General features: G+C 31.2%; 3 protein-coding genes and 2 long non-coding RNA genes across 10 annotated transcripts; 3 read left to right on the top strand and 2 right to left on the bottom strand.

The window, feature by feature from the left end:
* Positions 1-2,499: 2,499 nt before the first annotated feature.
* LOC139986562 (uncharacterized) lies at positions 2,500-4,174 on the bottom strand. Its single transcript, XR_011799675.1, has 2 exons — positions 2,913-4,174; positions 2,500-2,839 (listed from the first exon to the last, which is right to left on the bottom strand). It is a non-coding gene; the product is annotated as an uncharacterized lncRNA (long non-coding RNA).
* Positions 4,175-4,238: 64 nt separating this feature from the next.
* Positions 4,239-5,097, top strand: LOC139986563 (uncharacterized). Its single transcript, XR_011799676.1, has 2 exons — positions 4,239-4,511; positions 4,721-5,097. It is a non-coding gene; the product is annotated as an uncharacterized lncRNA (long non-coding RNA).
* Positions 5,098-6,775: 1,678 nt separating this feature from the next.
* Positions 6,776-10,335, top strand: Selr (methionine sulfoxide reductase SelR). Of its 2 annotated transcripts, none has more exons than XM_072001993.1 (3): positions 6,776-7,013; positions 7,633-7,805; positions 9,551-10,335. In XM_072001993.1, the coding sequence occupies exons 1-3, from the start codon at positions 6,892-6,894 to the stop codon at positions 9,703-9,705; spliced, it is 450 nt and encodes a 149-aa protein (XP_071858094.1). In that variant the 5' UTR covers positions 6,776-6,891; the 3' UTR covers positions 9,706-10,335. The 2 variants fall into 2 exon arrangements, with proteins under 2 accessions (XP_071858094.1, XP_071858093.1); XM_072001992.1 differs by having other exon boundaries at positions 9,515-10,335.
* Positions 10,336-11,477: 1,142 nt separating this feature from the next.
* Positions 11,478-19,229, bottom strand: Pak (serine/threonine-protein kinase PAK 3-like protein). Its single transcript, XM_072001980.1, has 10 exons — positions 18,299-19,229; positions 17,938-18,126; positions 17,030-17,225; positions 15,611-15,779; positions 15,374-15,506; positions 15,161-15,278; positions 14,778-15,061; positions 14,190-14,685; positions 13,861-14,079; positions 11,478-13,743 (listed from the first exon to the last, which is right to left on the bottom strand). The coding sequence occupies exons 2-10, from the start codon at positions 17,991-17,993 to the stop codon at positions 13,660-13,662; spliced, it is 1,755 nt and encodes a 584-aa protein (XP_071858081.1). The 5' UTR covers positions 17,994-18,126; positions 18,299-19,229; the 3' UTR covers positions 11,478-13,659.
* Positions 19,230-19,483: 254 nt separating this feature from the next.
* Raga-b (Ras-related GTP binding A/B) lies at positions 19,484-23,775 on the top strand. 5 transcript variants are annotated; one of them, XM_072001986.1, is made up of 8 exons: positions 19,484-19,649; positions 20,242-20,431; positions 21,491-21,572; positions 21,701-21,800; positions 21,884-22,268; positions 22,338-22,553; positions 22,623-22,738; positions 22,804-23,633. In XM_072001986.1, exons 3-8 carry the CDS (start codon positions 21,561-21,563, stop codon positions 22,893-22,895), a joined length of 921 nt encoding a protein of 306 aa, XP_071858087.1. In that variant the 5' UTR covers positions 19,484-19,649; positions 20,242-20,431; positions 21,491-21,560; the 3' UTR covers positions 22,896-23,633. The 5 variants fall into 5 exon arrangements, 4 of the variants coding, with proteins under 4 accessions (XP_071858087.1, XP_071858088.1, XP_071858086.1 ...); XM_072001985.1 differs by lacking the exons at positions 19,484-19,649; positions 20,242-20,431 and adding exons at positions 21,091-21,153; positions 21,323-21,399; XR_011799674.1 differs by lacking the exons at positions 19,484-19,649; positions 20,242-20,431 and adding exons at positions 21,160-21,399; positions 23,655-23,775 and having other exon boundaries at positions 22,804-22,991.
* Positions 23,776-23,857: the final 82 nt, after the last annotated feature.

The raw sequence follows: 23,857 nt of genomic DNA, 5'->3' as shown, positions 1-23,857 counted from the left end.
GGGCCTTGCCTTCGTAATCCTGTTCAGCGGTCCCTCCCCAGGTTCAACTTGTTCAGTTGGAGTGTGTTATGTTGTCGGCCTGTGTGCTGGATCCACGGCTGGATCACCAGTGGATCATTGGCATCATCGGTCGGCGCCATCGACCGCGACTCGTGTATGTTTCGAGCGGCGAAACGGAAATCGAGTTACAGTCAATTCTTGGGCTTTCCGTTGAACCTTGGGGTTATCTCGTGTACGAGGGTACGTCGCGTAGGTTTGTTAGTTCTTTCGAGAGATCGCGGTCTCGTTCGTTTTGGGCGCGCCGCGATTTTTTCTTTTATCGTCTGATTGATCGGGCTTCTTGTTTTCCCATTTTTGCAGGAAGCTTATTGAGATCACGTTAAAGTTTATAACTTTTGAATATCGTCAATATCTTATAGTGTCGCAATAGTAGAACGTTAAACAGTTTAGTACAGCGACTCGTATGTCCCTTCTGCAAGACACGAAATGGTATATACAGTGACAGTAGCTTTATTTTCTTTCTTTCGTTCCAAGTTAGATAAATGTGTCTTTGATACCGAATGCTGCCAGTAGAGATGCGAATTATTGTACGATATTTGTACTGATCGATGTAATCGTTGTGTGGGAGATAGATATTGCGTTATGTATGCTTTGTTCTACGTTTGTAAAGATTCATGTAAGCGCTGCGTTGGAGATATGTGTTTCGCAGTTAGGCTACGAAACAACTATTTCTTTACGCAGGCCCATGGTCAAGTAGAGTTGGAACTCGACATTCTGTCAATAGATCGAATGTCAAGATCGATGTGTAATGTTAAATAATCCATGGGCGGGTCTCGTGCGTACTCACCTCCTCGTGGTGAGACCTAGTAATTGGCATCGTTTTCTGAAAATTAATCAGTTGATTAATGTTTGGAAAATGATACCAAGCCAAGAACTACGCTAATACAGTCCCGTTTAGATCACCAAAAGTCACGGATAGAATTTTGGATGATCTAGACTGGATTGCAACGTGGGACACCGTGGGTAACCGTGGGATATGTCTGGACTATGTCAAGTCCATCGTGAGCCTATTCTGTACAATGTTACTTATCTGACTTGGAACAAAATACAAAGATCTATTCTCCTTTCTATTATTTTTTTTTTCCTTTTTTACCCTTATCTATTAATTTGTGTACAGGCGCGCGTCATGTGAGTCCATTGATTCTTTCGAAAGATCGCGAACTCGTTCGTACGCGCCGCAATTTTGAATTTATTCTCTGATGGATTGCTGTTTTTCTTTCGCTTCTCCCTACTTTTAAGGGAAATTTAATTCAGACATCTCGGAGTTTATAATTTTTCGATATTGTCAAAAGTTTATTGTCGCGAAAATAGAACGTTAAACAGTTTAGTACAACAAGTCGTATGTCCCTTTTGCAAGACCCGAAACTGTATATACAGTGTCAGTAACTTCATTTTCTTTCTCTCGTTCTAAGCTAGACAAATTGTACGATGTTTATAAAGACCGATGTAATCATTATGTGGGATATTAGGTATTGCGTGTGTATGCTTTGTTTTGAATTTGGAAAGAATCATGGACGCGTTGCGTGGAAGATGAATGTTTTTGCAGATGTATACGTTTGTTTTTGTGTACATCGTTTACCTTTTCGTACCTGCTTGTGCCAGCGGCTCGTGCGACCCCACACCACTTTGTAAGTTGCGTAACGAAACTAAGGACGGGGAGTCATTCAGTCATCTGATTTCGTACCGATAACGTGGGTCGCGTTGTGTCAGGTTTGTAATGTATTCTAATCTATTGGTCTTCAACATACATTTATGCTTAATCCATTTTTTCCGCGATCAGAGTTCTTTTTTCCTTCTATCTTTTCATCAAAAAAATATTTTAGATACATCCTATTATTCTACACCGTTATTTCCATTCACCAGCCATTTTCCATTTAATAAATTACATTTCATATTTCTTTGGCTCCAACTTTTCTTTCTCAAATAACATTAAGCTTTTCAATAATTTCCTTTTTCTATCCCCTCCCGCTCAACCTTCTTCCAACGGATACATTTCTCTTCCCTGTCTTTGTCCGTAATGCGTCAATTCTCATCCACCCTTATAACTCACCATAGAATGGTATTATTAAAGCTAGTAATTCTATATAATTCTATATAATTACTAGCTTTAATAATATCATTCTATATTATTACTAATAAGTTTCATTGCTTTAAATAAAGTTCATTTAACGTTAATCACTTTCCACATAATTAATCCATCCGTGTAATTAGAAGATTCCAACCGTGTTCTTCTTTACTAATATATTTCCAGATCATAATTACTACCTTTCATAATGGTATTCTATTCCATTGCCCAATTCCATTGTACAGCTTCACAAGTACATCTTTCTTAGCGCAACCATATTCTTAACCTTTCAAAACTATTCTATCAGTTATCTATATTTCTCAAGCCTAATTTCGCAATTTATGGTCAATGGACAAATGAACAACGCACACATATATCTTCTAAATGTATCTTTATTTATTCTTTAGTCTCCTAGAATTCAAGCAAATCCATTCTTCTACTATCCACAAAATTATATTGCCTTACGTATCACCTATTATCTATTCTATTCCCATTTCGCAAACAAACCTCAATTTCTTCTCTCTTTTCGTTCTTTTGTTGTTCCTTGTTTCAAATTTCACGCGTCTAACCTACAACAATGTTTTTACATATTTGACATATTCACGCGCTTCTTCTTCCTGTTCTTTATTTCAGCCTCTTGCTGCTGCTTGTCGTTATTCGTCACAGTTCATTTCTCCTGTGCTGCACCACATCCATCATCGCCGGCAATTTATACTAAGGAAAACAAATCGGTATAGCCTATAACCGTATATATGACAACTAGAATTACCTTTAGCGTTATATTTACCTGAATTTTCGATCAATATACTGTTATGTTGGGAACTTTCGGATACAAAAATATCTTACACAGCTTCGACCACGTGACGTCCGTCTACAACTATGGAACATGTGCTCGTCAGATAGCCGAGTCACTGCGGACAAGATGTCCGGTCATGAACTACATAGAGTTCAGATCAATCACTCCGTCCAATAAATTATTCTAGTACTTTCGAATAAATTTAACCCGTATAAAAGACCCAATCAATCTTGTTGCCTTTGTTACGTTATCGCGTCGACGTTATTAGTCTTATTTCTTTGTCTTCTATATAGTTTTAGAATCGTCTTACTTAGTCTAACTCCACTCATTATCCGTTTTTTTCCTTCTAGTTATATCCTGTTTCTTCATTTTCCGTTCCCTTTGGTACAAAGTAGCGAATATAAAATTATAAAATTATTATGTATAAACTATGTCACATATCTTGTGTATTCGTCATTACACTCTCCGTTAAAACACTAGCCTAATAAAACTACACTGATAACCATTTGCGTGTAGATTGGCAGCAGAACGTAACAGACTCTGCGTAGCATAATCTGACGGCAAAAAGGCAGCGGAAATTCAACACATACTGCGCAACTTCGACAATTTAAAGCGCGCATATACATTTATTTATTTAAATAAGGCCATTATATTACTCTTATTACTATTATTGTAGTAGGCAAATGAATCATTTTCGTAATACATTTTTCATTATTAATAAATACACATTTATTGTTTTATAGCATACATTTATGTATTGACATAAATTAACGTTAAGCACCCAGTGCGATCCTCCATTTCCGATTTCACAAATACAGTATGTCCGTTTTAAATGTCCACGCATGAACATATCTCCAAGTATCAGAAATGCGAAAAGAATGTTTTCGCATAAAAGTTGCTTGACACTTGACGGGAGAAAATTAATAAGATATTTCCAGTTCTTTCTACGTTCTTATCTAAAGAGATTTCAATGCCAACGTATAGCTTTTCCTAATGGTATTCTATATTTTTTGTACACCGCTAGATACATGTTTTTATTCTCTACGAAGAATGTATGAAGATATTGGGGCCGAGAAACAATTGACTTAAAAAATATTGCAACTTTAATCTTCCAAAGCTTATCGTATGAAAAACAAAGAAAGACAACGCAGTGTCTTACATTTCCGCAGCAGTAAGGCGACCGACGCGTATTAACACGTGCGCTGCACGTCACATGAACGTACAACATATACAGACAGAATACACTGTAGTAGGTATCGATAGATCGACATTTTTGCGAAAATCTCGCGGACTAGGGCTAAGCTACGATTGCAAAATGTCCTATATTCGAAATATCCAACGTATCCAAAGGTCATTGAAATCTAAGTGTAAGTAACTTTCTTACAAACTCAATATACAAATATCGATTATTCAATCGTTTACTATATTTATAATTAATTTGTTATTATCTTATTGTCAAGGATCGTCGGTCGCCGGATTGAAAAAGCTTATCTCGAAACACAAATCCAATACACTGATGATATTCGTTTCTCATTGAATTATAACAGATGTTTCTTACAATCTTGCATACGTAGTTGTGATCGGATTTTGGTAATTATTTATATTAAGGAACATCAACGCCGATGACGTTGATTCTCACGTATGTTGTTAAGTGCTTGATTCTGAGTAAATTTTTGCTGATAACTTCATCGGTGGTCTAATTATTGCTTTTGAGATGTTTATAAAAAAAAAAAAAAAACTGTTCCTCTTAGTACATTGAATCTTGCCTATTCGCTTGTATGCTTATTTACTGTTTCTAGATTCAAGTTTCTCTTCAAGATTCTTCTCTATTCCTGTAGAGACTGCCGATGGATGTTAGACGTATCGAACGTAGAAAAAGATAATGCGAGTGAAAAAGGAAGAGGGACTAAGAGACGAAACGTTTGGCTTCCATATGAAATAGTAGGAAGGTACGCTATAAGCTGAGATCTTTAACTAAAATATCAAATTTTTTTATTTTTCATTTGTAATGAATAGAACCTTTATCAACATGTTTTTTACGCGTTTCTGGTTGCTATAATTTGCGAACATATTCGCTTACTTCATAAATAATAATTAAATACATATCAGTAAGTAAATATAAAATTCAAGTTATACCGTGTTTGGTCTCATTTTAATTAAAAAGTTCTTACAAATACGCTGACATAGTTCAATTGAAAAAAAGCCAAAGATAAGAAAATTTCACTCTTCGATTAGTACCGACATACATACATACATCACCTGAGCGATATCTGACACTGGATCGTGTTACACTATTCGACCGCGGCTGGCCCTGGAACTTACCGGCGCGTTATGTAGATTTCACATGATTGCCTACCTATAATTTCATCCCCACCTTCCCATCCCTATGATGGGGATGACATCCGTACGATTACCAAGAGTAGTAAATTCTTTTCCTGCAATTGTTATAGAAGTTTTCCTTTCCAGTATTCACTTCCATCCAGGTTCGTGCATGTCTCACGGTCAAAGTACCAGTGGCATGCTACATATATGTATGTACTTCAAACGAAAAGCGAAAAGAAAAAGTTCCAAAGGAGAAGTAAGCAACTAAATAATTAAAGCGAAAAAATGGAAAGAGAGTAATATCTTTGATAAAATTAGATTTTAAGTTGGATCCGATGGTTCAATGAAGACAGAGAAAGCGTTCCGTTGGTCAACGTATTACTAATTTTTGTTTTTGTTGCGTTTATTGACAAAGGTTATTAAATATTACAACGAATCCAATATTGGTTCTTACTTTAAAGCATTCGCAGATTATAATTTTTATCGTTTTTGAATAACGACCATGACATTTGTTCTTCATTTTTTTTTTTTTTTTTTTTTAATTTAATTACGATTAAGTTATTAGATATCATATGCCTTGTCAGTACGTATGTCAGAATATCACGTCGTTGAAATAAATAGTTGAAATAATAAAATAGTGAATAAAACGAATAATAAATAAAATAGACTACAACAAGAAGAGAGCACAACTAATCGAAACTGAGTAATGTATATATGTACATTAGTACAACGTTAGTACATACATGTAAAGACTGTATATGACTAATAAATTTAGGAAGTGTACTTTTTAAACTTCTATTACAAGCTCAGATGAAGGAGTTGTAAGAAGTGCAACCTTTACTGTTTTTTTCGCGATTGCGATCAACTGCAATTTTTTCAAAATCTTTCTCTGCACATTATGTAGTAAACTAATCCTCCTGATTTGTTTTAAATAAATTCAAATCGTTTGGCCTGATTTTAAAAAAGTTATTCTGTTTTAAAAAGTGTACCAACACTTTTGTTCGTGAATGCATATGTTCAAACACTTGAACGCTATTAATTCATAACGTTACTTAATTCTGAATATGAATGTTTCCTGTTCTTTCCAAAACATTATAGTATCGATCGCAAACTGCGTGAAGGATAAAAACTGGCTGATTTGTATTTTTTCCAAATATGAAATATGCATTGCATTTCTCATTATTAATGTATTACAATAGTTAATTTTAATAGAAAATTATAATTTTCATTTATATTATACGTGAAGTATGAAATTTATTTCGTATATTGTAAATAATTGAAATTTCATTAATTTTTATATTATATATATATATATATATATATATAGCGCACACTGAATGCGTACATATTTTTTACATTTTTTGTATGCATAATTTAAACAGTGAAAATCTATAAGATCGTACGGCTTAGTCACATCATATAGCTTTTCTTTATAAAAGCCACGTGTTACTGCGAAAGCATGATTATCAAATCTATTTGCCAGAGAAGCTGATTGGTTAACTCAAGGTCACGAAATCTGATCGTCCATGCTTCAAAGGAGCAGGCAGCAGTGCCGCTTCTGTTCTCTCGGTGTATAGTTGCGAAGTTCTGAGGAAATTGAGGCAACCAGACTGCGTTCTTTTTTTATTGTTAAAGTTGCTATTATTGCATGCTTCTTAACTTGTTTCGAAGGTTAATTAGGAGAATGACTGTGGAAATCGATAAAGAAGAATTAAAAAAACGTTTGACACCGCTACAGTGGCACGTCACGCAGGAAAAGGGTACAGAGAGGTACGTATATCGGGAATTTAATTCACTTGCTATGAAATTAAAAATTGAATCGTGTCGTTCTTTATATCGGTCTATGTTATTTCTCGATTTCATTAGAAAATTAGTTGTAGCTGTAGTAAAGTTTCGTGTAAAATATAAATGTACGTCGCTATATCGTTACATACGAGTCTATACATGTAAACAATATTTTACGAAATTTTGAATTTTTTGATACAAAGTCGACTAACGATGCTTTTAAATCTTGCAACACGTAACCTATTAATAATATACTTTTCATACATCTTGTAATTTCCCAAGGATTAATGTTATAATCGGCGAATTCGATTTCTTGTTATGTATAATTATCAACTAACAATGTCGCATTATTGAACCTTTAGTCACTTGGGTTTAAGTAAATTGCAACAGTCGCATGATACAATTTTCCAAAAATATTGTCGTACGATCGAAACTGGTTTACTTTTAGGTGATGTGAGACTAAAATAACTTTTTCAAGAGCATGTATTGGCTTGACTTTGCGTCATGACCGAGTGGTTTAAAAATAAAGTATAGGTCCTCACAATTAACTTCCTAGTGTACATGCATCTTCATGCTTCTAATCGTTCTTTGTTCCTCCATACAGGCCTTTTTCTGGTTGCTATAATAAATTCTATGAGAAAGGCACGTACACCTGCATAATCTGTGATCAAGAATTATTTTCTTCTGACACAAAGTACGATAGTGGTTGTGGTTGGCCTGCATTCAATGAAGTATTAGAACAGGGACGAGTCAAGTTAACCAAAGATACTTCACATGGTAAGTGGATATATGAATTTTGATTTACTGACAACACTTTTAGAATTATGCTCGGATTCTTAATACAATAACATAGTATACATCATGCGTATCATTTTACATTAATTACATATATCTATTTAAATGGTACATAGATAAACTCTTTATTATCAAATTTGACTTGTATGACAGATTGAGATATAACACAATATCATATCATATCACAAACATTAAAGTTTTATCTGTTTACCATTCTTGTACATTCTTCATTTTTTCTTACATTTACTCTATCACAAAACCTTTCCTAAACTTTTAGTTCTGCTACTGTCTCCTAGTCTCCTATAATTTGTTTATCATTTTATTTATCATTTTATTTAGTCAAATCTTTGCAATACTTTACATGTAGTACAGACATACGTACACAAAGTATTATAATATCAGTTAGTAAAGTATATTGGTACAGTATATTATATGCTTTATGCGTTGATAAGTTTATCAACATAATTCAATTTTTGTCACAGATATATACATGTTTTTAATATATAAGAACAAAATGACTTGTACACATTTATAATATAACTATTTGTATAATTTATTTATATTAAAATTATAATACTTGGGAGGCAATATTCCTTGTATCCTTTACCTCGCATGTTAATGCTTAGAGTGTGATTTGTGTTAGACTTACATCGCCTATTTTATAAACTAAGGTCATAATTATCCATTAAAAATAATCCTTTCTATATCTTATTTCTGTATATATGAAAAAAAAGAATTAATCTTTTTTTTTTTTTTTTGTATTTAATCATGTAATAATTCTTTACATATAGCTTTGCTTTATGTAACATTAAGATTTTAATAAAATTATTATAATTATTAAATACTCTGCTTATATGAAGAAGATTAAATAATAAAATTACAAGTTTAAGTTTGCATTAGAAGAGAGTACGCGTTTTATAATTTTTGTTATATTGATTACTAAATAATTCATATGTTTGTTGGTACTAGTTACGTTGAATCTTACTTATATGTAAAAATACATTGGCAAATAATGATGCATAACACTCAATATTAACGAAATTGTGACTATAATATTTGATTAGTTATTTGAATGTTACTCTATATGCCACTTACAGATAACAATATTGTAGTAATTTATTCATAAAAATAGGTTTGACAATATGTTTAAGTCATGTTCATTAAATGAAAATCTTTCTTTCAAATAGTACCATAAAAATATTTGACTAAAGAGGCAAATATTGCTCTGAACTATTTTAATATATTTTTTAATTTTGTCATACAATATCAAGACAATTAGATATCAAAGGGAAATTTGGACAGAGCTTCGACGGATGAGTAAAGCAAGGAACAAGATTATGGGTATTGATTAGAATGTGTAGCTATTTCTTATTTTATGCATTATTGTAAGGATATAATTAATAATCACAGATATATCTTTATTTTTACTTAAAACTTCTATTTCTTATGAATACTTATTTAGGTAATTGATTTTAATTTTCGTTACTATCTGTCTATAGCTTTTATTAATATTAGTTTACTGTTTTTGGTGCTGCTATAACTGGAAAATATTTAGAGTGAACAAACAAAGGTGTTGGTCTGCGTTTAATCACACTCTATTATTCTATTTCCTTTGTCTTCCTATTGCTCCGCTACCACCACTTCACTTTCACCATTGACACACGAAAACTGCGTCGACAATTGACGTACAGTTGGTGGAAATCTACTACTGCTGATCGCAAACCCAGATATGGTGCGGACCGAGGTGACCTGTTCAAAGTGTGGTGCACATTTGGGACATGTGTTTAATGACGGGCCAAAACCTACGAGGAAGCGATTTTGCATCAACTCGGCATCCATAAACTTTCATTCAGCAGGAGAAGAGAAAAAGATGACATCATAAAACTAAGGAGGGCATAAGTTTTTAATAAAATTTTTGAAAATGTTTAAAATATCTAACTTATCTTATCAACAGAAAGAATTTATATTTCTTAATAAAATATGACTCTATTTGATATTTTGTAATTTGCTGTTATTATTTTGTTACTCTTCGGAATTGTAAAGTTCCTTTAATGACAAAAGCAATCATGTTATTAAAAAACAATAAATATTTTTATGTTAAATCTTGGCATACATATTCCATAGTTGCTATGAACATATGTCTTGTCTATGCGTGTAAACTCTGAGATTAATAACATTTATTAGAAAGCATAGATTATAATACACAGATGTACGTCCATAGCGACAAAGCTGTTAATGGGATACTAGTGAATAATAGTGAATATCTGCATTATTATAATCTTAGAATAAATTCGATTCTGTACATACACTCTAAATGACTGTAAAATAATACATTTAGTGTGTATAAAATATAAAAAATTAATGTAAAACACTTATCAACTAACTTATAAAAACATTCTATTATTTTTTCATATTACGCATTTCATGAACAGAACTTGTAAATAATAAGTACTATTTATTTGTCTGAATATATATACTAATAATATAAAAAGTTTGTTATACTTTGTAATTATTTGTGGTGCACAGTGTTTTATATCCAAAAAGAAAATCTAACTACATTTGAATTTCATAAATTTACTCTACTCTTACTGTATCTATAGAAGAAATACTTTATCGTTCAATATTATAAAATAGAAGGAAGGATGATTTCATTCAAAGAACTAGGACGTTTTGTTATAAAATGTTTCCTTATATTTTAACGTTTCAAAACAAACTAAAAGATGTTACAGTACAATATATACGCAAATTCTAGGCATAATTTTTACAATAATTCATTATTCATTTGCTGCTTTCTTTCATTTTTAAATTCGACACTGTTAAGTATTAGTTTTCCTGAGAAACCAGAATTTTACCAAATATTTTCATTAGATAATAAAAGCCAATTTTATACAAATAGAGGTACAGTTGAAGTGGGAAATTCTATTAAAAGTTTGAAGCCAAAACGTTTACTGTGACATGTATAAATGAACTAGCGGCTTCAGTATCAGTAGGCCTAATTTATTTTATAATTGAGATCTCGAAGCATTTTCAAAAACATCATAAAAAAGGTATTGAAAACATGCATATACATACTTAACTTGATTTGTGTATAGGAACCTATTTCATAGTTCTAAACTGACAATAATACATTCCTTATGAGGATACATAAATGCACTTGTAACGGTAATCAAGATGAAGATGCAAAAACATTTACACTTGTCCACATTTTTATTATGTGTTTTATACGTAATTTTGTATTGTTTATCGATATTAAAATAATGACGATTGCTTGCTAATTTTATAAATAATGTTTACTTTTATTACAGTAAGGCATATTAATACAACTTTTGTACTTTTGTTTATTCTCTATATATAAGCAACAGGATTCATTCAAAATATTCATATTTCTAATTATTATTTGCATATGTTTTTATACAAATTTTTCAAAATATGGACAAGTAAAATTTTGCATCTAACTTGCCTCGATTTACGAATAAAAATGAATCTTATAGATAGCTACTACTTGTAGCTGAAATATGCTTAATAACTGTCGCAGTAATATAATAGACATAAAATGGACGTTACTTCTTTTTTCTAAAGATATTTGTGAAAATGCAGGACCTCGTTCAGTATTTCTGATCGAGTTGTTAACGTCAATTTTGACCCTGAATCTCATTTTCTTTTCTTCTTTTTTTCTCTTTTTTTTTTTTTTTTTACAGAAATGTATATTTATTAATACTAGACGTGCACAATTATTTCGTTTTCTATACCTCCTATAATTGCTTACAATTCCTAGATAATTTGAAGTTGATGCTGAAACAAAATAATACAAGAGCTCGTTCTTACAGAATACTGAAACAAATTCCATGCGATTATATATTATAATCCCTGATTCTTTACAGGTAAGTAGATTTACCCTTCAGCATGCAACTCCAAATTTAGGCGTAAGCGCACAATACAAACTGAGCTGCTTCGTCTGTCAAGTATAATTAGACATTATCGATTATTATAAAAAAACTAATCAGGCTTTTTAATATTACGAAAGTAATAAACTCAGTAAATAATGAATATATTATTACATATACGATTGTTCATTACCAAATAACGTATGCATTTTCCTTTTTTTTTTCCATTTTTTTTGTTTTTTTTTTGTTTCATATGTAATATGTTAATTTCTTCAATATCTATTATAATTTTACGTGGCGTTCTTTAGCTTTAGTTTACGATAAACTCCTATACGTAACGAAGATGCAAAGAATAAAAGTAACAAATTCGAAAGTTTGTATTCCTTAAACTAAAAGTATCCAAGGTTTCATTCTCAGTAATATATGTTTAAGATATAATATAATTAGGAAAGACATTAATTATTACGTTTAATGTAGTACAACCATACGTAGAAACCTTGTCTTATATAATCATGGTCAACATAAATTTATATATTTTTTCTCAATCTGTATCTGTATTAAACAAAATATGAAATTATTCTGTTGATGGTTCAAGATCATAAGGAATCTAGCGCGAGTTTTTCACGTCTCTAAACATGACAAGACAGGCACTTTATAGTGTCACAAAATGTTCCTATATCTGAACCTTGTTTTAAAATTTCGTCCATCATCCGTTCACTTCTTAATAAGACACGTTAAAGACAACTTATGTTTGACCTGTATCGAAGAACACACGTAACTAGACATTCGTCTATAGAAAGATGTTCTCACATCATAATATACTTTAGTAACAGGGTCGATATTTTAACGTGTCCCGTCAGCGATGCAAATGAGAAAAAGTACTTATATTTTATCCTACAATTATAAATGAACAGCTTTAAATAAGAATCGCGTGTATTAAATTCATCATAAATTTCATTATGTATGAAATTAATTGCCTATACTATATACAAATTAACATAATAATGCAAAAGTTGCAGTGTCCAAATATTTAAAAGATCTATTAAAACTTCAGTTTAATAGAATAACATAATGAAGTTTACTAACATCCAATTGACAAGAACGTGATTCTTGAGAACGTTTAAAACAAGTTAGGCTATCGCTTATACATCTACGTCATACTGACAGACCAAAGACTGAAAACATATTGCTCTGCTCTCCATATCTTCATTCAAAAAATATAAGTCTGACACGAAGATCAATTTTCTTCTTCTACGATTTTTTTTTGTTAAACCATAATAATATATTAGAATAGGTCCTATGTACTTGTTCACATTTGTTTTGTGGTATTATCTAATAAGGTTTTTGCTATAAATAATGTATGTTTGTAGCTAACTCTGATCTTCAATTTTAGAGTCAGTAATACTAGTTTTATATTTTTAGAAAATAACTGACAGTCGCTTGAGAATCCTCGATGATAGTTCGGTATTAGTACAAGAGCTCTTCAGGCAACAACCCACTCGTACAGTTTATCTTTTACTTTGAAGACTATTTAAATAAAATGTTGAACTCTTAGTAACTAATATATACCCATCGAGGAATACAAGATTTCTGCCGTCAGATCGTTCACGGTTCTTCTGATTTAACTTGATTTCCTCGCAACATGCGAGAATCGAGCAATTTAAAAACTTTGAAACCATTTCTCGATACTTTTCAAGGTATCGGATAAGTTCTATCTATCTATCTATGACCTATATATATATATATATATACATATATATGTTTATAAATATATATATATTTATATACATACATACATACATACATACATACATATATATATATTTATTTATATATGTTTATTAATTATTTATTATATATTATTGAATTATTGTGCCGTTCCATTTTGGGAGGGTGATTCATTATTTTTCTGCAAAATTATATTTTTATAATCATATCATAATACCACTCTTCTAATTACCTTTAGCAGCTTCCTTCGCTGCCATTATTAAAGGTGTTAGGGAAGCAAGTGGCCTTGCTAATTTCAGAAAAGGATGCTGCAATTTGCCATAAAAGTACAAATTTTATTAAAAGTTTATTCCGTTTACGTAAACTTAAATATAAAACATATATTAATTGTATTTTAGATTAGTATAAAATATTGTTAGAATTACCTTGAGTAATTCCGAAGCCGCTGATCGTTTCTCCACTTCGACCTCTAAACACTGATCCAAAAAGTCTTGAAAAATTCCTGACAGTTTATCCTTTTCCTTGATTTCAGGTTTACCATTTGTTGCGATCAAATATAATGCTCTTAATGGATTTTCATTTAAATATGGTGGTTCTCCTTCTATCATTTCAATAGCCATTATACCCAACGACCAGATATCAACCTATAAGATTTAAATAATTTATAAATATTGTAGCATAATAGTTATATAGTAATTACAATATAAACATTGCAATGTAATAATAGTTGTAGAGTATCTTTCTTTTCACTCGCCTTTGGACCATACTGTTTTCTTGTAACTACTTCTGGCGCCATCCAATATGGTGTACCAACCATTGTAGTTCGTTTGCTTTGCTCTGGTGAAATTTGTGCACAAAATCCAAAATCTGTTAATTTTACTCCACCGTCTAGTCCAAGGAGGATATTATCAGACTTAATATCCCTGTGTATAACTTGATTACAATGAAGGAACTCCAAAGCTTGTAGGACTTCTCTACACACTGCTGCTATTTGACCCTCATCCATACAAGTCTCAGTTACAACATCTGTCAAACTACCACCAGGCAAATATTCCATAACTACCCATAATTCTTCTCCTACGAGGTAACTATCCAAGTAATTTACAACATTTGGATGCTTATTCTCCCGCATAACCAATATTTCATTTATTATTAACTCCTTCTTTGGTTGTTGTGAAAGATTCATTTGTTTTATTGCAACTTCCATACCTGTTGATGTTTCAATTGCTGTGTACACCGTTCCCGAAGCACTAGAAGATAACATTAAAAATATATAAATATGCAAAAAAAATTCCATAAGAGAATATTTACATTTTATATTATTTTATATTATATAACTTACCCCTGTCCTATTTTTTCCATTTTCGTATATTTCCTATTTGGGTCACCTACACTTACAATTGTTCTTAATTTTTCTAATATTTCATCATCTGACATTTTTTTCTTTCTAGCTTTATCACTTTGCGCTGGTCTAGTTTGATCGGTTGTCGTTGATGTAGGAGTCGCTTGATTTTTATTTCTATCCAGTTGTGATTGATGTGGCTGTTGCGGCGTTCCATTTCGTTGGGGTGATCCTAACGTGGTAGTTAATGGAGGCGGTGGTTCTTCTTCTATTGGCTTTGTATACTATTGCAAAGTGTTTAATTTTTTAGTTTAGTACTTACAACACTCAAATATAGAAAAGTAATTCTAATTTTTGACAATTTGCAGACAGTAATTACTTACGATCGATTTCGTACGTTCGGGCCTAGCAGAAATCGGTGGTGGTGGCGGTTCATCTTCCTGTTCGGAACTAGTCGCGCAAGCATCTGTTGGTGTACTACTTGGACTACTGCTACTTACTCTATAATTTTATCATTTCTCAGTGGATATTTAAATATATACAGAATAAGTACAAAGATAGGAAGAGAAAGAGATTTGGAAGCATATGAGGCTTACCTGCTGAGCGAATGTTGAGAATGAGAACTTCCAGAAGCTTGTGACATTGCTTGACCACGAATATTTCCTCCTCCTCCTGTCCCAACACCTATACCCACCATGCTTCTAGGACTACTCGCCCTCTCAATAGGAGCTACACATAAAATTTTCTGTGCTTCATTCGTTAATGTATATATAACTGGCATATGATAGTAACAACATTATAGATTAATCTTTATGTAAATATTATTAACTTACCAACCACCCCAACCATTTTTGTAGTTGTCATGTATTTAGATCCTTTTGTTTCTTTACTGCTACTGTCATACCAATTCAAAACATCCAATACAGCCTGTGGATTTTTCTTCTGTTCTTGTTTACTAATATTACTAGACATAAGCAACCTTGCCCATGCTTCTGGCATCCCCTAAGACCAAAAGTTATGTTTCAGAGTAATCATTAATAGTCTTACAAGTACAAAACTTTAAAGAAGACGTAACTGATAGGTTAGGATATAATATTTACAAAAGTATAATTCTCAAAGTTCTGAAAACTAAGAGAACATCGTGCAAATATAAAATATTTAAGACTCCAATTGTTACAGTTGTTGAATAAATAGTAAGATTGTAAGCACTCAAACCAATATTAAAATTCATTCTGCAAGAAAGCAATAATATTAAATGCAACGTTGACTAAAGCATCTATAAATCTACTAAAGCAGCTATATGCTTCTAATCTATGATAAACTCTAAATTTTGAAATAAAATATAACAACTTAATCCTGTTAATTGCAACAAAAACAAACAGTTAAATTAAGTGTATGTATAATAAAAAAGAGTATAAACAAACTACTTTTGTGGTCATTTTAAATTACTTACTTTTAATGGCAGCTTGAAAGAAATACGTGTCTAGTTAGTTTTTCATGTGAAAAAATAATAGGTATAAGAAGCATCAGACAAATTACCAAATTACTTTTCCACAATGTCCATACACGTGTGAACAAGTGATGAAAATTTATTTTTTTTTCGGTACGAAAGATCCATTTGAGATATACTTTTTAGACAAAGAAAATTGTTTGCATTAATATTTAATAATACATTACTAGTTGCTCTTACAATGACACATGTTTCACAAATGAATTATTCTTCACAAATATATATATATATATATTCATTTGTCACAAAAACACTCGCACACACGCGCGCACGCACACACACGCACGCACACACATACACACACAATTTTAATTTATTGAAATATAATAAAAATTGTACTACAAAGTAAATTAAATTCTATCCAGGTTGTAGTACTGTAACTTATTTTACTTCGACATATTTTTATTATTGTTTATTATGCAATATATTAATACATGAATAAGCCAATGAAAATTGCAAAGCGATTGCTAAATATTACCCATTAATAAATATCAATTTAATAATGTTCCATTAATGAAAATAACAAATAAAAATTCGATCAGAGATGTTTCATATCTAAGAATTATTCCTTTTTTTCTTGCTTTGTTATAAGGGATCTTGGAGAATTTATGTAACCAGTAATGTAATAAAGAATTACTATTTAATGTCTATTTGGATACTCCGTACCATTGTATAGTAGCAAAGCGGAAAGCGAGTGCATCTTGAACAATAGTAACAAATTGCAAATAGTAAACTGACTTACCGTAAATTCACCAGTAACAGCGTCAAATCCAACATGTACAGTATGTTCAAAGTTGGTGGGATAACTGATGTTGGGTTTATCCTTATTCTCTTTTACCTTCATTTTGCTTTTCAATGTTTTCTTCTTACGTTCATCAGAATCAGGTTCCTTAGGTAGTGGACGCATATCCACTGGTAAATTAGGTGTTGATTCACCTCTGAAACATGTTTAATCTATCATTATCTAACTAATGATATCAAATGGGACAAAATAATCTTACAGTTATACATTTACTTCTATATCCATAAATTATACATAAATAGAAGATTGTAGATCAAATGTTATATCGGTTACTCTAATATATATTTTATTGTTTATAAGTAGTAAGTTATTATTTGTAGAACATATAAATATATAACTAACTTTTTACATTCGTTATAACAGTTTTTATGTCTAATACATTCAAAATATGTACAAAATTAATATAAAAATTATATGTTTCACACGTATAATACATATATATATATACGTTTGTTAGTAAGACTGCATATAAAGACTTAAAAGGATGGTCTCCCACATCAGAATGTCATCGTGTCTGAACTGGAGGATTTTATTTTTAGCAACCACTAGATTAGTGTCTGTTATCCTATTTTTGGAAGATGTAGACATTTACTTATTGTAAAGAAAATAATAAAAATGCAAAGTGTAACAAAGTTATCAGCTTTTAGTGTTACAGAGCAATGTTCTAATATTACATTTATTATATTACATAGAAATGTACAGAACTACAGAATGAAACATTAGACATATCTGTTACTGAACATATATTAAAATATCTAATATTAGATGATACATTCTTTCATTGAGAAATTCTTCGGTACTAGTAAATTATAACACATAATAATATAGCATAGAATATATATAGTTACCTATTTGATGTGAGTCGCACAGGAGGTGCAGGGGGTTTGTCTTCTTCATCTGACATGTTGTTTCTACTTTTGTCCCTTTGTTGCCAATCTATCTTACGTTGCTGCGTTTCTATAATTTTGTTCAAAGATTTGTTTAATACTATTAGCCCCTGCCTCGGAGATACTAGTCGTTTTTACGTTATATAAATCCTAAAAGACTAAAGGTTTGAATCACAGTATACAGAGAATTCTTTATGTTGACAAAAACACCAAGTTGTTTGTTGAAAACATGATACTTGAAGATCCATTCACTCTCATTATAGATAAAAGAATTTGCTTTCTTGAACTTAGCAGATGTTATCGAAATGATGTTTGAAATTACCGGCTCTATATCACAGATACGGATATAGTCTTGGTGACCGGTAAAGAACAGGAGACAAAACGAAAGAAAAATGCCTCTTCTCGTGGGTGACAGTTTCGGCTACTTGTGAAAGGTGTTCGATTTTGTAGAATAGCGGCGTCTTCGAACGGGTCAATGTCGTGAGTATAGGGTGTGCTCGAAGACGAGGGATAGACAGGCACCTCCAAAGCGTGATTCACGCACGCACGGGAGCAGACACCGCGCCGCATCCACGGATCTCTAGTTCTCTCTCCCTCTCGCCCTCCCTCTTCCTCTGTCACTCTCTCTCTCTTTCTCTCTCTCCCTCCCTCCCTCCCTCCTTCTCTTGTTCTCACTTTCCACCGTTCTCCGTGTCTGGGATGTTCTTTAGTGTCGCGATTGCTCTTTCGTTCTCGGAGTGTTTTCACTCCTCCCTTTTTCTGTCGTCTCGCACTCGCGAAAGAAAAAATACGATTGTATATCGTGTATATATGGCGCCGCTTTATCCACACGTCCGTGATGTGCCGTGTTTGGGCACGGCGGAGGCGGAACCACGCGGCGCTCTAAGTCTTATCAATGGTATCTCATTTCGTACGTATAATCGACGCCCGATGACGACGAATCTCTTCCTGTTCTTCTCCACACTTTTTTTAAGGTTGATAAGAAGTCTGAATCACAACCGCTACCGCGGTCCTCTGCCACTGTGCAGCGCCTCCACTACTGGAACACTGTTCACTCCCTCTCTTTCCGTACCTCCCTCCTTTCCTCCCCCTTTCTTTCTCTCTTTTCCACTTTTTCATTTGCTTCTTTCTCTTTCCTTTTCACCATGTATTCCTCTGTTCATACACTTACAAGGTTTGATCATTAGTACTTAGTATGTACACGCATATACTTACTTTCACCCGCACCTATTGTCGGTTAACACGAATAAATCCGTGTATGTACATATATGTATATATACGTGCGTGCGTTTTCGGGTGCTGTGTATATATATACGCATATAAATACATACTTACTACTATACATACACTTATACATACTATATATATGTATGTATGTATGTATGTATATGATTTAAAAAGAAATTTAGAATAATATAGGTTGGAACGGTGGTAAGACTGCAAGTGAATCAATTACAGGTTAGCCAACATGGAAACAAATACATATTGTTGTAAACTTCAACATGGTTTTACTCGTTAAAATTAAATCTTTCAGTGGATTATTATATACTTTTTAAAGATAAGTTGGAAAATTGTATATTCAAACAGAGTGTGCCGAGATATCTTAAGATTTCGTATGTGTATAAATCGTAGTTTAGTAATTATAAAACTACATATTTGCTATTTTCGTGTAGGTACCTATTGATATTTTTATTCTTATTTATACCAGAGTTTGTACATAATGAATTAAATATGCTTTTACAAATTAATTTTATAACGTATTCGAAACTATTCAATCTTTTCCTTTCGAAAATAGATATAATATATATTTTGATAATTTATGTATCGTAATTGTATGTTTAAATCTCTTCAAAATATTTGTCACTAAAAAGTGTTCTTGTTAAAAATGTATTATCTCGGTTTATATTTCTGACAAATGAGTATCTTACTTATCTGGAAGAAGCATATATGGGGATTAACTATATACTATAAATAAAGTAAATAATAATTTAAAAAATATGAACTTAAATCCTTGAGACATGGATTATAATAATAATAACAATAATAAATACACACACACACACACACACACACACACACACATATGACTATTTATAATTATATGCATAACAAAGCTATATAAAGAATATAATGTTCCGATACCATAAACATTATTGATATATATGAAATATCATCTTAATAACTTGTATACTTCTAAGTACATAATAAAACTAACTGATTTTTTTTTAGTAAACATAAGTATTTATCGTTATCTATTACAGGTAGTTTATTAACGTGTGTCCAGAAATGAATCCTTTGATTATATTATACCTGTCTATATAATAATTTTTCTAACTTAAGAAAAGAAGGAACAAATATATAAAAAATCATATTATGACATATTTGACAAGTTCTTACATGTTTTACATTCCAAAACATTTGTAAGAACATTGTTCTATCATATGTAAATTTATATGTAAGTTTTGTTTTATAATATAATATGCTTGTTTGAAGACCAAAATTCTCTTAAAAGTACTTTTTATTATTTTCTCTGTTATTCCTGATACTTTGAATACACAATGGCATTTTAATCTTGCAGATTTTTATCGTTAGACATATTCATATTTATAAGAATTATTATTCTATATTTATGTATAGAATCATCATTTAGTATGTTTATAGGCCTTCCGCATGATTAAGTTGTATTTATAATGTATATTAATGTAAGTAAAATGATATCAACTCTTTCATAAATGATTTTTTACAGCAATTATATTAAAGAAAGTAATAGTTTCAGAAGTGTATAACATTAGATTAATTACATTTCTATTCTATATAGGAGATCCAGTGCTGCATAGTCTAAAAGTTTAAAAATTTATAATTTATTTATTTGTGTGTGTGTGTGTGTGTGTGTGTGTGCACGCGTGTATATATATATACACGTAATCAACAAAATAATTTAGAAACTTAGAAAAGATAAAGATTGGTTAAATTTGCGAAATGTTACAAAAATATAATAAATAATACTTGATAATATTAAAGATATTAATATGCATTAATGACAAATACATTGTTTATCATACATTTTATTAAGTACAGTTGGCTCAATTATCTTATCTTTCAATGATACGTGAATAATGACAACATGTGTGAAGTTAGCTACATACTTAGCTTAAAAGTTAATCACATAGAAAAAAGGTAGAGGGTAATCACAATTATTATAATTCATAACATAAGACTGTTTACTATTAAGGAGATCGTTATTTTCATTCTGAATAGCCCATGTTTTTGATATTATAAAGTATCTGTAAATGATATTTAATGCGATTTGTTAATTGACAAGAAAATTGGTGTGCGTTTATTACAGGTTATAGAGTTGTACTATGTGATTCATCGAACAGTGTGAAATAACCTATGAATTCAACATCTGACCACGTATTCGACGTATGTTCAGGATGCACTCCTGTCATAAGTGTAATGGAAACTGTTTAATTGTGTAACTGTATCATAATTTGTATTCAATAATTTGTTGCAGGACACAACAATTGATCAACTGTCGCATACGATTTTTAACTAATTCTTAGATATAACATTATCAATTCAAGATGAAGAAGAAGGTATTCAAATTTCGTACTTATCTAAAATCATAACCATTTAAATTAATTTGTACCGTTTGTTAATAGATGTTCGTGCGAGCGCGCGTGTGTGTAAGTTTTACATATATTGAATATTCTATATTTTTTAGGTTCTATTGATGGGTAAGAGCGGTTCAGGAAAGACTAGTATGCGCAGCATAATTTTTGCCAATTATATTGCTCGTGATACACGTCGTCTGGGAGCAACAAGTGTGTAATACTTGGCTTATACCAATTTTATCAAATATTTGTATCTTCTGCATTATTTATTAATTTATTGGTATGTTTGATAGTTGATGTAGAACATAGTCATGTTCGATTCCTTGGTAATTTGGTGTTAAATCTTTGGGATTGCGGTGGTCAAGAAGCGTTCATGGAAAATTATTTTGCATCACAACGTGACAATATATTTAGGAACGTAGAGGTTTTGATCTATGTTTTCGACGTAGAATCCAGAGAATTAGATAAAGACATGCATTATTATCAAAGTTGCTTAGAAGCAATATTACAAAATAGTCCAGAAGCAAAGATATTCTGTTTAGTACATAAGATGGATTTAGTACAAGAGGATCAACGAGATTTGATATTTAGAGAAAGAGAAGAAGATCTGAAAAGACTTAGTTTGCCACTTGAATGTACTTGTTTTAGAACTAGCATATGGGATGAGACATTATATAGGTATATCTTTGTAACTGTACAATGATCTCAATCTTTATTTTATAATTTCATGCAAGCTGTTATGTTTAGGGCATGGTCCTCAATCGTATATATGTTGATTCCAAATGTGAAAGAGCTTGAACAGAGTTTGAAACAATTTACAAATATTATTGATGCTGATGAAGTACTTTTATTTGAAAGGGCAACATTTTTAGTAATTAGTTATTGTCAAAGGCAACATCATAGAGATATACATCGATTTGAAAAAGTCTCTAATATAATAAAACAGTTCAAACTTAGTTGCAGGTAATTTGCTTATAAAAAGTATATATATAAACTAGTTTGAACATATATCTATAAATTATACATTTTTAGCAAACTAGCGGCACAATTTCAAAGTATGGAAGTTAGAAATACAAATTTTGCAGCTTTTATCGATGTGTTTACATCAAATACATATGTAATGGTTATTATGTCGGATCCTGCTATCCGTAAGTATTTAATATCTTAATTCGTTTTTTAATAAATACTGAAATAATTATTCCTACTGTTTCAGCATCAGCAGCAACATTAATCAATATTCGTAATGCACGAAAACATTTTGAGAAATTGGAACGTGCTAGTCAGAGTTCGGCATTAAGTAGATAGAAATCAGCTCGACCCAGGCGCGTTGTCACCCGGGTCCAGGCTGTTAATCACTATTGAATCTAAGAGTCACTTTAAAAGAGAATCATCACAATGAAGGTGCATGAGAACTTTCCTCTTTTATTAATTAAAGTAAATCGATAATTTTGCTAATGAATAAATAATTTCAATATGTAATTTGTGACAAAACTATTATTAATATTGTCATTTTCAAAGAATCATATTGTATTTCAGAAAGGAATCTGAATTTTTAGTTTATTCTATACAAAATTTGAAAGAATATTTAAAAATTTTGCTACGCATGTACGTGTTAATAAATGAATACAACATATATATATGTTACACATACTTAGTATGAAATTGTGCGCTATTAGTATCATGTACATAAGTGGACATGTACATCGTTGTTCGCTTATAGTAAATACTGTCTTGGCTCTTAGAGATAATACATGGTTTTCTGGGTTAAGCTTTTTCCTGGTTCCATGATGTTATGTATTTTATTTCTATATAGCAATTATTCTCTCTGGCCTGTTACAAAGATATATATTTTCTTAAATTATATTTACTTGATATAATAGTGTACATATATACTTATTATATAAACCGTGCTATTGCAACAATCAAGCTAACCGTAATTGTATCTTTCGATTTAGATAACAATAATGCTAAATTATACGTTATATTTTGTATAAAATTTTGATTGTTACCTTTTGACATACGGAAAGAAGAACAGATATTAAACATGTATGAATTTATTTACAGCTGTATTTATGAAGAAGTAATAAAAGGAACATGGAATAATAAAAGCTTATGCTTTCACGTGTATCACTAGACTGTATTTTTTAATTATGCGAATAAATAAAGTCATCGAATTGAATGTAAATTTAATGTTGCGTTTAAATGAAAAGTAGAATAAGTTAAGTAATCTTTGAACTAATCTTTATACTCATTTTTTAGTTGTGCGA

This window comes from Bombus fervidus, chromosome 4 (assembly GCF_041682495.2).
Source record: "Bombus fervidus isolate BK054 chromosome 4, iyBomFerv1, whole genome shotgun sequence".
NCBI classification, from domain to species: domain Eukaryota; kingdom Metazoa; phylum Arthropoda; class Insecta; order Hymenoptera; family Apidae; genus Bombus; species Bombus fervidus.
This window is presented reverse-complemented; position numbering and strand designations above follow the sequence as displayed.